The sequence below is a fragment of the Galleria mellonella genome, unplaced genomic scaffold, assembly GCF_026898425.1.
Source record: "Galleria mellonella isolate WM207_F2 unplaced genomic scaffold, CSIRO_AGI_GalMel_v1 utg56, whole genome shotgun sequence".
Lineage (NCBI taxonomy): Eukaryota > Metazoa > Arthropoda > Insecta > Lepidoptera > Pyralidae > Galleria > Galleria mellonella.
This window is the reverse complement of record NW_026442117.1, coordinates 2,357,970-2,375,139: the sequence shown is the minus strand read 5'-3', so window position 1 is coordinate 2,375,139 and position 17,170 is coordinate 2,357,970. Positions and strand designations below refer to the sequence as shown.

Below are 17,170 nucleotides of genomic sequence, written 5' to 3'. Positions count from 1 at the left end.
ATTATTTGATGATACCTACAGTAAATTAAAATTTATATATGTATGTACTGTATATATTTAAGATTTTGCTCTATTAAAATATAATATAAAATTTGTTTAATACCAACGTACACTTTTTGATACAAGTATATAGTATAATATATTGTGTAATATATAATTCAATACATACAAAAAAAAAACTCGTAACTCTACATCTTCAAATCATTTGAATATTTTTGTTATTATATAAAAAAATACCTAATCGTAGTACCTAATGGAAGTCAAAATAGAGAGATTTGTTTAAAGATATTTTAAATAGTCTTTAATTAATATTGGAATTAGCTAATTCTTTTATACTACTTAACTACATTATAATGATTTTTTTAACATATGAATAAAATAATAATATGTAATTATCATAAAACCACAATTTTAAATCTAATTATATTAACAAATAAGACTTACCCAGTAGTAAAAATTATTCCAGTTTTATTATCGATTCTAAACAGTCCTTGACTCTCGTTTGCCAATGAATAAACGATACGCTTATTGAATCCCAAATCGGCGTCGGTTGCTCTCACTTTTATTACTGAGGTGTCGATAGGGGCATTTTCTGGTATCGTTGCTGAATAATGACCCGTATCAAATACTGGATCATTATCATTCTGATCTTCAACCATCACAGTAATATTACAAGATCCTTGTAAAGCGATTGGTGAGCCGTGATCAAAAGCCGTTATTGTCAAATGATATTTCGCCTGCGTTTCACGGTCTAATGTTTTAGCGGTGAGCTTTCCTGTCGTAGAATCGATTGAAAACTTGTTCCCGTTATTCCCAGATATTATACTATAAGTAATAACGCCGTTTGCTCCTATATCCATATCGGTTGCTACTACAGTATGAATAACTTCTGGCTCGTTATTTTCTGGAACCGCCAGTGGATAACAAGACCCTATTTTGAAACTCGGTGGGTTATCATTCACGTCTGTAATGCTGATAGTTACAGTTGTGACGTCGAAATTGGTAGTTGATTGGAATGTACTAGAATCTGTCACGTAGACTGGAAATGTATAATGGTCTTTTTGTTCCCTGTCTATTTTAGATTTTACCGTAACAGTGCCGAGGCGTTCATCTATTGTAAATTTATCGTCAGCTACTCCAGATGGTATCATGTAAGTCAAGTTTCCTGGAACAATGAAGTTAGTCATTATTAAAATATACAGATATAATAAATGACATCTTTACTGACCTCATTACTAGACTAAGACAAAAATATTGAAATAAAATTATTTTAATAACGTAATTTTTAATAAAATAAACGTCAACAATAACCTTTAATTAAAATGAATATTAATATTATTTCACTTGCGTATAAATAGTATTTGGGAATATTTATATTTACCAGTATTTCCTCTAGAAGATTTTGCCAATAGCCTCGTTACGAAACTTCCTGGTCGAATGTCTTCACTTATGTTAGCTCTGTATAAAGGCTCAGTAAATCTAGGGGGCACATTAGTTGACTCTTGTAGATTTAATGTTAGTGTCATGTGACTTTGCCTCGGAAATGGTATTCCATGATCTGAAGCAGTCAAATTCAGTATATACTGACCAGGACGTACTCTATTAATATCTGTCGAATACTTCTTCGACAAAGTTAGTTTTCCAACGTCATATTCCATTGAAAAATACGCGTGGTCATTACCACTAGAAATGTAATATGATATTCTACCATTATCACCAGAGTCAGCGTCTATTGCTAATGCTTGATATAATGTGCCAGTTAAAGTATTGAGGGAAACCGAGACTTTATTTGCCGATACAAAAGTTGGTACATTGTCATTTGCATCTGTCACTGATATGTGAACTGTTGCTGATGTCGCCATTCTTTCAGAAATATTAGAAGCCAAGTCAGTTGCCTCGATAACTATCCAATATTCTTTCAATGTCTCAAAATCTAGATTTGAAGTAAGCGTTAGAGACCCTGTTAAAGGATCCAGATTAAAAACATTCTTTGTGGAGGGTAAAGATGAAACTATATGAAAATTTAACTCTCCATTGGCACCATTATCAGCATCTTTTGCTGTGAAATTGTAGACGTTCATACCCATAGGAGTAATTTCGGATATTTCTATATTTATGGGATCTTGAGGCCATTGGGGAGCGTTATCATTTACATCCACAATTTCTATTTTCACAGTTACAGCACTACTCTGAGGATTGTTAGTTGCTGATGTATCCAGCGCTCGAACTTCTAATCTATATTCTTCTTGAATTTCTCTATCTAGTTGTCTTGCAACTACTAAAGAACCAGTACGTCTGTCTATTTCAAAAGTTCCAGGTGAATGATCTGTTGTTAAAGGCATCAATAAGTAGGATATCTGTTTCTCTTCATCACTATTTATTAGGTTATCTTGAACATCGCTATCACAGCAGGCGACTGTACCCACTATATGACCAATTCTAGCATCTTCTTTTACCTAAATAATGAAATAATTTTATTTAATATTTTTCTTATTTTGACATATTATATAAATATAATTGTTATTTGCTAATATACTTACTTTAAACGTGAGACTTGAGCTTGTAAATGTAGGTCTATTGTCATTAAGGTCTAGTACTTCAACTTTAAGCTGTCTCACTGTTTGCCTTGGAGGAGTTCCACCATCAGTCGCCGCAACAGTTAATCGGTATATAGACCTTTCTTCATGATCAAGAACTAAAATCACAAATTGAGTTCGTAAAACATATAAAAATAAACATAAATAAAATAATTGGCATTACTTTATAGTCAATAATATTTACCTGTACTAGTTTTAATAACTCCAGTATACGAGTCAATGACAAATACTCCATAACCGTCCATGTCCCTATCATTTAAGATGGAATATGTTACAGAAGAATTTATACCATTATCTCTGTCTACAGCTTTTACTCTAGCTACTTCTGCACCAGGCTGCTGTTCTTCTCGGACACTAACAACATCTTCTCTAGGATCAATTATTTCTGGTGAGTTATCATTGACATCTGTAATTTTAATTGATACCGGTACTCGACTAGATCTTGGGAGACTGCCTTGGTCTTTTGCTTCCGCAAACAGTGAATACGACGATTTATGTTCACGGTCTAGAACATCTTTCGTAGATAAAACACCTGTTAAGAACAAATATTTCAAATGAATTGATTATATAAAACACAAAAGCATTATATTAATAATTTAATTATCAGAATTACATACATTGGACAAATAATACTTTCAAATTCATTAGGTTTTATCAAAATATAATAAAAATTTTAACCACGTCCTAAACAAATTTTCCGATAATAATTCGTCCAATAAGTCGCGTAAGAATTTTGTCAATTTCAAAACGATTATCATAAAGTTCAAACCCGAAATTAGGGATTCATAAAAGAGATCGCCTGCGGCAGAATACCTATGATTATCCAAGGTTTCATTCCGTATTGGGAACCTAAAAATCGTGATGACAGAAACGGGGAAGGACGATAAACGTAATTTTATAACAATCCTCTATAACAAAATGAACTCTGAGACAATAATACTAAAGTGGGTATTAGCGAAAAATAAGCGAAACTTGTCGGAAGATAATAAGATGTGGCAGAGGCCGCCGTAATGAGCGATGTGAAGCGAGCTCTGGAAAAAAACTGTTCATCGTTATTTTCTCCCCTCACAAGACTGAGTTTTGTTGACGACGTTATAGGAACGTATTTCATTTAGATGTTTAGTAAAATCAAATTAAAATTTACAAAAAGCGACAACTTTATGTATCTTTCGTAATTGCAATGGTCTTTTTGTTTCTCAAACAATACGTTACTAGTTATCATTATTACAATTTATAGTCACACGGTGCCGAGTCGAATACCAGCCACATTTTACACCTATAATTCATTTGAGAACAGATGAAAATAAAAGGTATCCGTCAACCAAACGAGTTGTAGGTCCGCGGAACGTCCTACACGTACATTTGTAACGTATGAGCTTTAAATACTCGACGACAGTATCTGGCCGGGGTAAGGCTTGTAATAAAACATGGAAGAGAATAGCCAGGCTCCTACATAGCAATATTTTAATAATAGTTAATGGCGGGTCACGGTGTATGCGCGCGCGACGACGTTTATAACTTGCAATTGACGCGCATAAATTCATTTGAGCCTGCCTCCCGTAGCGGTTATCTGGTCGGACTAGTAGTGTGACCTTTGGGATAAAAATTGCCATAAAGGATTGATTAATAATCAAGATAATAATTTTAAATTAAAGCCACTCAGACTATAGCGGAAATAAGCACTTATGCGAAGACTCTGATCGGAGAAATTAAAGACCAGATGAAGCGAATCAAGTTATACAAGTATGCGCATTGGATATCGTTGCGATCGAGATTACAAGAGTGTGTAATAACTTTGAAAATTATTCGGTTTCCGATAAACACAATACCTACGTTTCCCAAATGTTTGATGCGCCGACGAATAACCCGTTTACGGATATTATGTTCACATTTCTTTCGACCGAGAACATTGTATTACCACCTGATCAAAACTGAGCCCTCTATCGGAAGATCGCCACCATATACAGACGTCATTTCGAATGATTTACGTATTTCGCCTCGAAACTAAAGGAGAAGTACAGATTCGCTAACTAGCTCGCAGGGTGCCGATTTCCGATAAACCGAATTGAGACAGAAAGATCGACCATTCATCAGTCAGTTACCATGCGATAACGAAGTGCCACCCCCTTTTTTGCGAACGCCCATATTGAGAATTTACAAAACTCGCACGACCGTATGATAAATATCGATATATACCTAGATGATACGATATCGAATCAGTTATATTTAATAAAGAATTTAAAAATATGTATATTTTTCTAAATAAATCTCTAAACAGATGGCTGTTTGCTACGGAGTGAGTAATGCAAATATAATACTAAAAATTGCGATCCATGTATCTATGGGAAGGTCAAAAATAAACGTACTCGAGTTTGCTCCCTATTCCTTTAAATTGTGATATTAAAGTAGGTTTGTTTATCCAAATTGTTTGCCCAGTCGATGAGTCTTAAAGCACAACACACTTTGGGTTTTAGCTTTCAAAGCGCCGGCAGGATAAACAAAGAGACGAGTGGCCGGGTGGCCGGGGAATAATTCCTTACTTGATCAAATAGAGACCCGCCTGTTGGCATTACGGTAAAATCGCATTATTCTAATGTTGGCTAACTTATTACCGACTACTTTAAAAGGGCGTTACAGCACTATTTTAAACAATGACACGCAATGGCTGACTTGTAAATTATAATTTATTTACGTAGTTAAGAACTGAAATAGATTGGAAATAAACCATTGCAATTTAACAGCCGCCAGTAATGTTACTTTATTATTTATAAGTAAAAAGATAAATTGTCAAAATACTTGACGCGCGTTTACTAAATATTATTAAAGGTTTTACTAAAATACCTTTTTAATTGAAAGTATTACGTATTTGAAAAAAAATCTTACCTGTAGTAGGATTAATGACGAAACTTGTATTCGATGGAAATAAGCTGTATCTTATAATCGAATTCTCTCCTAAATCCGCATCAGTTGCAGTGATCTTGCCAACGAAGGCTCCACCTTTTTGGTTCTCTTCCACTTGAAACTCATACCGTGGCTTAGAGAAGACAGGATCATTATCATTTGCATCTACAATATTAGCTACAAGGACAGCTGTCGCAGACAACGGTGGAATACCATTGTCCGTGGCTGTTATAACCATTTTATGTTTAGATATAGTTTCTCTATCAAGTGGTTTTGCCAAATACACCCATCCTGTAGTAGGTTGTACTTTAAAATATTCCTCATTTGCTGTACTGTTCTCTGATACTATACGATACGTGATACGAGCGTTGTTCCCTGTATCTTTATCTACAGCTTGGATTTCTAAAACCTGTAAAGAAATATTTGAAGGTATAATAATCAATATTAGGGCGTTAGAATTAGTCTTTCCTTTAGTCAGTATTAATTCTACTATCTTACAAATATTATGAGATAAATATATATATATATATATATATATATATATATATATATATATATATATATATATATATATATATATATATATATATATATATATATATATATATATATATATATATATATATATATATATATATATATATCACATATTATAATAGATTTTAATGTTATATATATATATATATATATATATATATATATATATATATATATATATATATATATATATATATATATATATATATATATATATATATATATATATATATATATATATATATATTTTCAAGTAAATTCAATTATAAAGATTTAGGATTAGTATTTTTTTAATGAATCTATTGGCCACTTCATAATGCAATATCAGCTGAGAAGAACGGGCAATGAACTCGGCTGTTGGTTATCTTTTAAACAAAAGTTGAGTTTACAAAAAATATGTAAATAACTATTACAAACTTAATACTGATAAAAACTACACATTGTTTGCTTTACTTAAATTTTTATTACAATCAATTAATTTAATTGATAACACTTTTTTTACACACATCCAATGATATAGGACGAAACGATCTCAACTCAGATACGTCATGTACAGAAACAATTATCGACAATTGACAATCACGTTTGATGGTTATCAATATTATTTGTATGAACTAGGGCTGCCACCATGTCCAAGTATTACAGGATTTATGCAATTACAGCACACTAGCAATTTTTGCGGTGCTATGAGTGCTTATAGGCGTTCACAGTATCATCAGATGAGCAGCGTTCTCATTTGCCCGCTGTATTTAATAAAAATATAGTAAAAATTTTCTGACTTTAGTTTTTTTTTATATCATATATAAAACTAATTAATTGGATATTTTTATTATTAATACAATACGTTAGAATAAGAGAAGGAAATATTTTAATAAAATTCTACAACAAACCGCATACACAGTATAGTAATAATAGAAATGTAATCTAAGGACATTTAATTTAAAAAAAAAATTGTTTTTAATATGTACAAATAAGCCAGTCAAGGTGTTTTTACTTTCTTGTCTTAATTATTCATCCAGGCTCTCCGGAGATTGATAGAAATTTGCAAAATATCTTACACTTTTTGAAGTCTGGGCTTTGACAATTTTAGATGATGGCAACCCTATAAGTATTAACCGACATTTGATTAATAAATGACCGCCACTGTGGATCCGGTTTAACTATTGTGGATTTATACTTATCATTGGATATAATAAATCTGATGGAAACCAGATTGCGCCCACTGTTACATTCGTAACACTTTTCAGTATATCTGTCCTTACTAATCTAATATAAGTTATTGAAGATTGATATTAATTAACTCACTGATCGTGAAAAATAACCTGAACAAACTAAATTTAACCAGTAACTGAATATTTTCCCGAAAAACATATATGTATAAAAATGTAAAAAAATATGAATACGATGAGTTCTGCTGTCAAATAGTATATTCATCATCGTATACCAGAGGGAGACTTTGTACAAAAGTCGATTGCTTGGGTACCTTTCGTGTTTCTACCGTGAAGCAGTTGTGTTTGCATGGCTGTGTTTCGATTTGAAGGATGGAATATGGCGTGAATTTACAGGGTACAGAGGAATAACACCTGAGTCCTCAGGAATGGCAACGCATGGGGGGTATCATGGACGAAACAGTATACTCTGTTATGTTCATGGTACTGCTCATATCTATAGGCGACGGTTACCACTTTCCATCAGGTGGGCCGTTAGCTTGTTTACCATTCTAAGTTGTATAAAAAAAAATCAGCCATAAACTGTCCATTGCTAAACATAGGACTCCCACCATAAAATGGGTTTTGCCAATAGTTGTCACGCTTGACAGGCGGGTTGGCAATTGCAGTTAGATTTTTGGTGATGTTTTAAAAAGAATGCTGCTTCTCTTCCTTCGATTATTAAGTAGACACCAACAAGAAAAAAGGAAGTAGTCCATTCAAAATACTTCTTTTAGAATATTTTTTTTATACAACCAGAAGTTTCTTTGGGGGAAGGAATTAAGTTACACTAACAGAAAATATTTTTTTAATTTGTTAATTATTCTAACTGCACTCTGTTTACAAATTTAAGTCCAATAAAGTTTTACCTTCGTATTGACATGTTCGGATTCCAGCACGTTAACAGTATACGCGTCGTGTTCAAACACTGGCGGGTTATCGTTAACGTCTTGAACGTCCACCGAAAGCGTCAGGTTGGTGGCGAGTGACGGCGCGCCTGCATCCCTCGCTGTAATCACCAGGGTGTGACGAACCATGTTCTCATAATCCAGCGGCCTAAAGAACAAATTGATTCTATTAAGTACATTATCATCTTCTCTATATATTTCTTTGTAAAACTTATGTCTTTTGTAATAAGAAAAATACTGTACATTTTAAAGTTTTCAAATTATTTTGATTGGATTTAATAGAATCGGTTGTTGGATTTTTGTTCTCCTTCGAGGCGGTATGTTCCAAGTCAGGGTGTCCTAGAAATCTTTCGGCAGTTGTGGCTATAACTTACCATACCATCCCATACGAGTATTAGCCCTTAACTATCCACTGTTGAACCCAGGTCTCTTTTTTGGGGGATTTCGCCAGTAGTTGCTACGTTTTACAGGCGGATTGACAATCATTACTAGGCTTTAATGGTGTTTTAAGATGGCTATAGCATAAGCATATAATATTTATAAATACAAAATATTAAAAATTATCAGTATTTATAGACATCTTCCGGTTCCACCATCAGACCCGCTCAATGTCAATAATATTGTATTATATGTCCATGGTACTGTTCATGTCTATAGGCGACGGTTACCACTTTCCATCAGGTGGGCCGTCAGCTTGTTTGCCATTCTAAGTCGTATAAAAATAACCTAGTAAGTGACAATTTCTGACAAATGTTTTTGATAATAAATATAACCGTATTCTTTTATGAACATCCATACAACTTTTAAGGGTCCCATCAAGGTAGAATCTGTTTTTTCTTTTCAATAAAACAATACATACATAATGCAACAAACCTCAACAAAGTGACCATTCCATGTTGACTGTTCACAGCAAAAGTATTCGGCGGTCCAGTAGCCGATAGCAGACTGTACGTGATTTGCCCATTTCTCCCGCTGTCATTGTCGGTAGCTCGGGCCGCGTACACAGCTGAGCCGACAGCAGCTGATTCTGCGACTGATACCCTCACTGAAGTCGTGCCGAACTCTGGTGCATTGTCGTTCACATCGTCTAGTGTAATTTGGACCTATCAGGATAAAAAAAAAGATTACTAAACAAGATTAAAACCTTGTTATTGTTAAAAGACTGTATATTTCAACCGGTAGTTAAGGCATTAAAATGATTAAGACCTAATAATCGAATACGCAATAAACAAAAACACATCGATTCCTAATAATCAATTATTACCTAATCGATAGTGTTCCCCCAATCAATTGACTTATCATTGGGTTTTGGCATGAAATGACATGCAATTTAATCGATCAAAGATATGCACCCAAGAAAATACAGGCGAATTGGAAACCTCTTTCTTTTTAAAATGGTTTAAAAATATTAAATACTGATTAAGATTTCTCACATGATTTTGAAGTCTCAATTCTTAGGAATACAAACAAATGATGGATCATTCGTTGATGTTTTTAAGGACTATGTCCTGCTATATTATTCCGATTTAAAAAAAAATAAAACAAACCTGAGTTTGATCATAGCTGTTTGGATTTCCTGTGGTAGCTCTGACGTTTAGCAGATAAGAGGCAGTGACTTCTCTATCCAACTGGGCGGCTGTCTTTATTGCTCCCGAAAGTGGTTCGATGGTGAAACGGCGTTCAGGATCTCCGGAGACGATGCTGTACCGGACGGGTTGCTTGCCTGATGAAAGATTGTTTAATTTATAATTATTTCAGTAATTTGTTTGTCCATCTGGCTACACATATAGAATCAAGTCAAAATCCTAAATAAGCTAAGTTTACCAAAAAATAACAAAATGTTTTGAATCTCTCATACTAAGTTAGTTCATAGAGGTGTCGTGTTAACTTATACATATTAGTATAGGAAACTCAAGCCTTTGTGTCGTTTTTCGACCTAAGTTTATTTAAAAAAAATGTATAGTATTACTGCTAAAACAATTTCGCATCCATTTTTTATAATTATGACAAATATTGTATATCAAATTTCAGTAAATTTCATTGAGGATTTAAACCACCAACAAGCTCAATAATAATCCACAAGAATTACGAGAACTTAAAAGTATTAAATCTAGAATCTTTGTGTGTACCAATATTTATGCTTTGTCGAACAGTAAGAACGATTGAGTTAGAAACATCGAAACATTTTTGAAAAATATTACATTTAAAACATTAAGAATATTAAGGACATAGTTTATGCACTAGTAGGTACATTCATCAATCGATATTCTCACATCGTGCGTCTATTATCCAGAATTGCTGTTTGTTACGATAGCTTCATAGAACACAAACCAACACGTTTACAAAATGGCTGTATGCTTGATGCTTGAAAGCATCACTCGCCTCTGAATAACGCTACTACGACGACACACAGACTTATACTTCGACAAACAATATCGAGTGAACGTTTGCGCTATATTCTATGATTTATGTGATTTAAAAAGTATCGGGGAGCGAACTACTTCTAAATTGGCAATTAGAAATCGTATCAAATCTGAGATTACTACGCAATTTTTTTATTCATACCATTTCACAGTTTAGAGTACATTTAATATGGCTTTTTTGCAGCACATTTACATCAGATTCTATCGACATTTTCAGTCATTAGAGTCATCTTCTTTCATTCATCATTTTCAATTGACCAAAATATCAACATTCCTTTTTCAATATTTGAAAGTAGAACGTTGTTTTGGTTTATCTTACGTACATCACCTTTCAGTTCACTCTATTCTAATCAACTTTTCGTGAATTGTTACTCAAACAGGCAGCTATTGTGTCCCTAGATTGACCCTGCTCGTCTCAATTTCCCCAGATAGTGGGCATTCGAGCGAAATTGACCGCACTGTATTTATAGTGACCATAAATATTTATGCATCGGTATCATTTTACTTTCGACATCGAATTGTCTATGCTTAATTCTGGGAAGGTGCATTTATGTGTTCTTAACATCGCCTCAACGGCCTCGGATGAGTTATGGCCGTTCTGTAGACGGTTAAAATTATCCTAGATGGAGCTATCGCTTGAGTCTATCTCCACTATTATATAACTGTTATAGAATGGTGTGAATCATAATAGAATAATTAAATTAATATAGGATCGAATTAAGTTTGAATAACAATACAATTTGAGGCCAAATGAAGTTTAAAAGACAAATCACTGGTTATCTTAAATTTAATATGTCCAGTATGTTTAGGTATTTGTCATGCTAGATCTCTTAAAGCGGTTTTAAGTTAAGGAACAGTTGTAATACTTATTTTAGTTTCTAAAGTAAAAAGATTTTATAATTTTTTGTCAGTTTATGATCTCATTGATTTTGATACAAATTAAATCGACAAATTTGCTTGAATTTATCGATATTCATATTTAGTCAAATTAAACGAGTTTTTATTTAAATAATTTTACTTTTATTTGAATTAAATAATATAGACAATAAAGAGCGCAGATAATAGATATATGTAATAGAAGACGCATCTATACATAAAATTAGGCGGTATTATTCCTGAAAAGAATATTTTAAAATTCAGGCCTTTAGGGGGACGAATTCCATTATAGAATAATTAACATTAAAATTTCCAATTAAAAGCCATCTGCTTTTAGAAATCATCTCAAAGACTTTCTAACATTAGCTGGAAAAAATCCTTCGAAGGATCCACCGTTATACTTACTCCATATCAATGTACTCGACTATGTGTTATTCCATCTTCATAATAGTGCAATAAAGTGTTACGAACAAACATACAAACTTCTATATCTATCAATTTTTAATTGGCAGTTCCCACAACAATTTAAGGGACTCTGTCGAAATTTTTTACCGTCACTTTTTGCTGTTGCTTTTTCGATGTTTATTTTGGCCGCTTGACGGTACCAGCTCAGATTGATATACAGTCCAACTTGCGGACATGCCCGGCAGTCTTTGTTTGTGTAACTGGTCCTTTGGCCCTCCCTCCGACCCTCGGCACACCCCCCTTTGCCCTTTGTGTCTTTTCTCCATAAGCAGTCGCTCGGTTTAATTTTATTTTCGGTGGATTTTACAGCATTCTTTAAAGAAGCTGCTGTTTTAGTTTCAAAACTATATAGATATGGTATTACATTGAAGTTTCTTGAAGTTTCATGATCTTATTGTATAATGGTAAAATAAATATAGTAATAGTAAAAGTTAGAGCTTCTAGTTAATTAGAATAATTGTTTTTGATTTTACAAAAAAAAAACATCGTTTTCAATCATGCTAAAACCCGTTATCCTGAACAAAGAATTCAACTAATGAATTAATTTTTATAAAATTTCTAAAGAATTAATTTAAAAATATATCCTTTCAGATAATAAAAAAAAAGAGATTCAAATCGGTTTATGAATGACGGAATTAAAAATTAATCAAATTTACAATGGTACATTGCATTTTTGTGCTACTTAGCATGACAAAAAGAAGATCACTGAATACAAAATAACTCCATGATATACATATATTATGCGTTTTAATTTTGAAGAATTAACATGTTTGTAAATCTCCTTGTAATTTCACTATCATCCATCTTTTAAATCAAAACATGCAACAACATATGCAGGCACAGCCTGGCGGTAGAAGAGACCCGAATGAGATAGCGGCATTAATGGTGCGATTTAAAAAAAAAAATCCATCTATAAGCTAAATATTAGTTCAAATTAATAAATTTACTAGTCAAAATGTTACATTATTATTGATATTTTTCGTATTTTTTTTATATTTCTTATTATAATATAAGGGCAAAGCATATCACTATGATAATAATTACTATGGTAACATCAGAGAAATTTCAAATATATTGCTGGTCTCTTAAGAAAGAATACACTCTAATCTTGATGATTTCAATATCGTATCTGTTAGAAAATACTGCTGCTTCTACTATTTCTTTCATTCTTACTAATTTTACTATTAATAAATTAGAAGAAATTAAAGATAGTGTCCCATAAAAAAAAAAAATGTCTACAATTGTGACATAACCACCATCCACTACCATCATCGAAAAACTAAACTAATGAACCGATTTTCATAAAATTTCTATGGGAGCAAGTATAAACTGTTAGTATGTCCTTTCAGACAAAAAATATTTTCCAAATTTGTTTTACAACTAAAAAAGTACAACCGATTTGAGAACCTTTTTAAAATCGGTTGATAAAAACAATTCGCCATCGATAGGAAGTTCACATATCTTAATGCTTAGATGGTCGCATACAGCATGGTTTCAGAGATGTTTCCTCCCATGAACGCTCAGGTTATAGAATGAGCTTCCTGTCGAGGTTATTCCAAGAGACTACATCATGGGGTTCTTAAAAAAAGGAATAAATCGGTTTCTTCATGGACGGCCATGCTTGAATTACCTCTGAAATTGCAGGCGTTCATAGGCTACGGTAACTGCTTACCATCGGGTGGGCCGTATGTTTGTTTGCCTACTCAGTGGTATAAAAAAAGAAATAGGAAAAATAGGATGCTGATATTCATAATTGATTATTACAAGTACTAATTTCTATCAAATATTTTGTATTTATTTATTTTTTGTGTATTTTTTGCAAGCAACAGATGTGTCCTAACTCTCGCACAAAATTAAGATATCTCTGTTGTATCCTTGACGAGTCGTTTTTTAACATTTCGGTGGCGCATTCATTAGGGACCAGGGTTCGTTTCCCGTGCCTTACCGTCTCGTTACTAAATAAATTTGCATCCCGCCTTCTGTATTGAAATCATTAATGGCAAAGATTATATCTCGCTCACGAGAACAGGCCCGCTCAATTAAGTGTTGTAAAGATTTCCCTCTGAATGGTGGATTCTCGATTTAATTTAATGAATTAATTTAATCGGATAGTATCGATTATCGATTACGACCTTCCAAGTAAAATTGTTTACGGAAACAAATAATTATTCACCAAAATGTACCATTGATTATTTTTAAGATAAAACAACACTGATAACTCTCCTAATTGGGGGCATTATAAACGAGAAAATCTGAGAGAAATTATATTGTTTTTGGGTAGGCTCGAAATTTTTAGGATTTTGCAATTTTTACTCGTTCTTCTCAGATACCACCAATCTCGGCTTTTGGCCGCGCCGCGATAGACATTTACCATTACCACGTCACGAAGCGCTATCAAAATTTCAACTGCATTTAACATTTTGACACATAAATCGTGTTAAATTCGGATGTAACTCGGCCAAGTAATGCCGAATAAAAACTAAAGAGACGAAAATAATTGTGGCTTTTAAAAAACGAAGAAATAAAACGCATGCGACAAAAACCATGGTGGTGGGGTTGTTGAACTCCACTTTATATTTATTCGGTTTCGGCAACCGCTCTCCGTTCCGACCGTATCCTTGAATTTCGCCGGATTCGAATTTCAAATTTTCAGTCCTATAAGATTGGCAGCACGCGTGAATTGTTATAAAATGCAACAAAATAAAATACAGCCAACCTTTTTTCACCATTAAAAAATAATGAGAGTGATGGATGAAATAATATTGCTTGTTTTAAATAATATAAATATATGTATTATGTTATTGTTGATATAATGAGCCAGCATCCGGACTTGTAAACTGGTAAACTCATCGAGTATTGCAGAATGGCAGTAAATTATTTAGAAAGTATCCAATAATTAAATGTTATTATGTTTCATATATTGTGATCGATAAGGGAGCGAACTGGGAAACTGTCAAGCTGCCTTGGTTCGTAAATATAATAAATAAATAAATAGTTACTAAAATAAATCAAAGCACAATAATGCTTCGATAAACTCTCTATTTTTATTTATATTTATAATGCTTCTTCCCACTACCTTACTAATAATATACTCATATTTTTTTTTAAGGCAACTGGATGTTTTATACTCCATTGCACTTAAATGGCTGGACAGTTTTGAATAAAATTTAGTACACAAATAGAGCATATCCTTGATTAACACATGGAGTAAATAACATAATATATACATATTCATGGGGAATAATTCTTTCTATCTATCCTATTTAAGAGCTGCGCTCTTGTCGGTGGAGCTCTTGCCACTCACTACGATTTTCAGCGAGTCTCTTCACCTCTTGATACGACACGACACCAACTGTTTTCTTGATGCGCCTGACCTTGGTCCCCAATCCCTTTATTCTATCTTACCTTCCATTGTATTATTAATAAGTTCGTCGTGTCGTATCAAGTGTCTCAACATTTTTTTCCTCTAACTTCAAGGAATACTAATAAGTATATATCATTCCAACAGTATTCAAAACCACTAATGATACTCTTTATTTTATTAACTAATCTATCTATCTGGGGGAAAGGGATTGTTAGTAATGGAGACTTAGAATCCCATTGCTAGCAACCAACCAGATCGACCTCCTCGCGGTTCCCCCTGGAAAATATCATGGTTAATTCCCGATAAATTCATCATGATGGGCTAACTGGCCTGTTTTCATTCTCATCCATCACCCTTCACTGGTGCTCCGCTAGCGTATCCCGTTAGCGCAAGCGGGGTTACCATACTATTTTCACCCATCAAAAAAAATCTATCTATCTAGGGGGAAGGGATTGTTACTAATAGCCCCATTGCTTGCAATATACCCTGTCAGGTCGACCTCCACGTGGTTCCTCCTGGAAACTATTGTGACTAATTTATCGTTAAATTAGTCACGATAGGCTAACTGACCTGTCTTTTCATCCTCACCAATCATCCCTTACTGGTCTCCCGCCAGTGTATACCGATAGCGCAGGCGGGGTTACCATTCCACTATCATCCATTAAAAAAAATCTATCTATCTAATCTATGTATCTAAAAACTTGTTTCTAAATAGTTTTTACCCGCAACTTCGTTCGTGTGACCGAAACATGTTACAACCAGGATAAATGCTAACCTATATTCTCCTCCATATCACCCAAGCATACGTGTATACCAAATTTTAAAACGGTTACTTGATCCATTAAGGCGTTAAAAGGTAACAAACACACTTTCACATTTATAATATTAGAAAGGATTGTTGTTTGATCTTAATACAAGACATGATTAGGCGCGTTTTTTTTTGCAGCGACGACATCTATCTGTCATTAGATGTCCGTTGAGTAAATCTCCTATCTTAATCCCAGATCTGACCTATTCGCATTAATTATTAATTAAAATAATTAAATACTGTGTCACATAAAAAAACCAATTTCAATTTTTTTCACATGCAACTTAGAATCACAAACAAGCTAACGACCCACTTGATGGAAAGTGGTAACCGTCGCCTATAGACATAAGCAGCACCATGGACATAACAGAGTATACTGTTTCGCCCATGATACCCCCCATGAGTTGCCATTCCTGAGTACTCAGGTGTTATTCCTCTGTACCCTGTTAGTAATAACAATACGCGAAGCAGAAACTTTGTACTTCTTTATACGTAAATTGTGCTGACGGAGGAGTATGAAATTTCTCACATTTATAGTTTAGTGACAAACACTCCCAAGCCACCTGTATCCACTCACTCCAATCAATGTAACTGACGTCATCGCTCCCTCTAGTGGAAGAAGGAGGAAAGGGGTTGTTATGTAGGCGTTACATACGAAGTTAGTATATATATATATACATATATATATACATATATATGTATATATATATAAGTTCTAGTCGGTAATGTTTAAAGTATTCACACCACTCAACAGCTGTTAATAGGCTTCGATGAATCTTAAATCAAATAGTTTATTCAATCCCCGGGCGTTACTTTTATGCGATCTATAATTTTTAATCAGCCACACACCGCATCGGCGAATAAAAAGCAAAAGAAACGCGCAATATTGGTACTGTAAAAACTATTACTACAATTTAAATACGACCGTCCGTCTGTCCAATTCTTCGATATATTATATTTTTTTAATTAATGACTGTTTATCTCGAGGCAAACCGGCTATAAATCTCTAGGGGCGTGCATTTGAGCATTGAACATAAATGTTATGGAGCTCTTTCTAATTAACTGGAGATGGTGTTACGCGTC

General features: G+C 33.5%; 1 protein-coding gene across 1 annotated transcript in view; it reads right to left on the bottom strand.

Moving 5' to 3' along the window:
* Positions 1-17,170, bottom strand: part of LOC113512569 (protein dachsous) — a 424,518-nt gene that overhangs the window by 7,479 nt on the left and 399,869 nt on the right. The window contains exons 5-12 of the mRNA XM_052899094.1: positions 9,699-9,874; positions 9,025-9,254; positions 8,113-8,299; positions 5,481-5,907; positions 2,782-3,129; positions 2,541-2,695; positions 1,382-2,456; positions 445-1,165 (exon numbers count right to left, since the gene is read on the bottom strand). Of these exons, the coding sequence (XP_052755054.1) occupies positions 445-1,165; positions 1,382-2,456; positions 2,541-2,695; positions 2,782-3,129; positions 5,481-5,907; positions 8,113-8,299; positions 9,025-9,254; positions 9,699-9,874 (3,319 nt within the window). The remainder of the gene's footprint in view (positions 1-444; positions 1,166-1,381; positions 2,457-2,540; positions 2,696-2,781; positions 3,130-5,480; positions 5,908-8,112; positions 8,300-9,024; positions 9,255-9,698; positions 9,875-17,170) is intronic.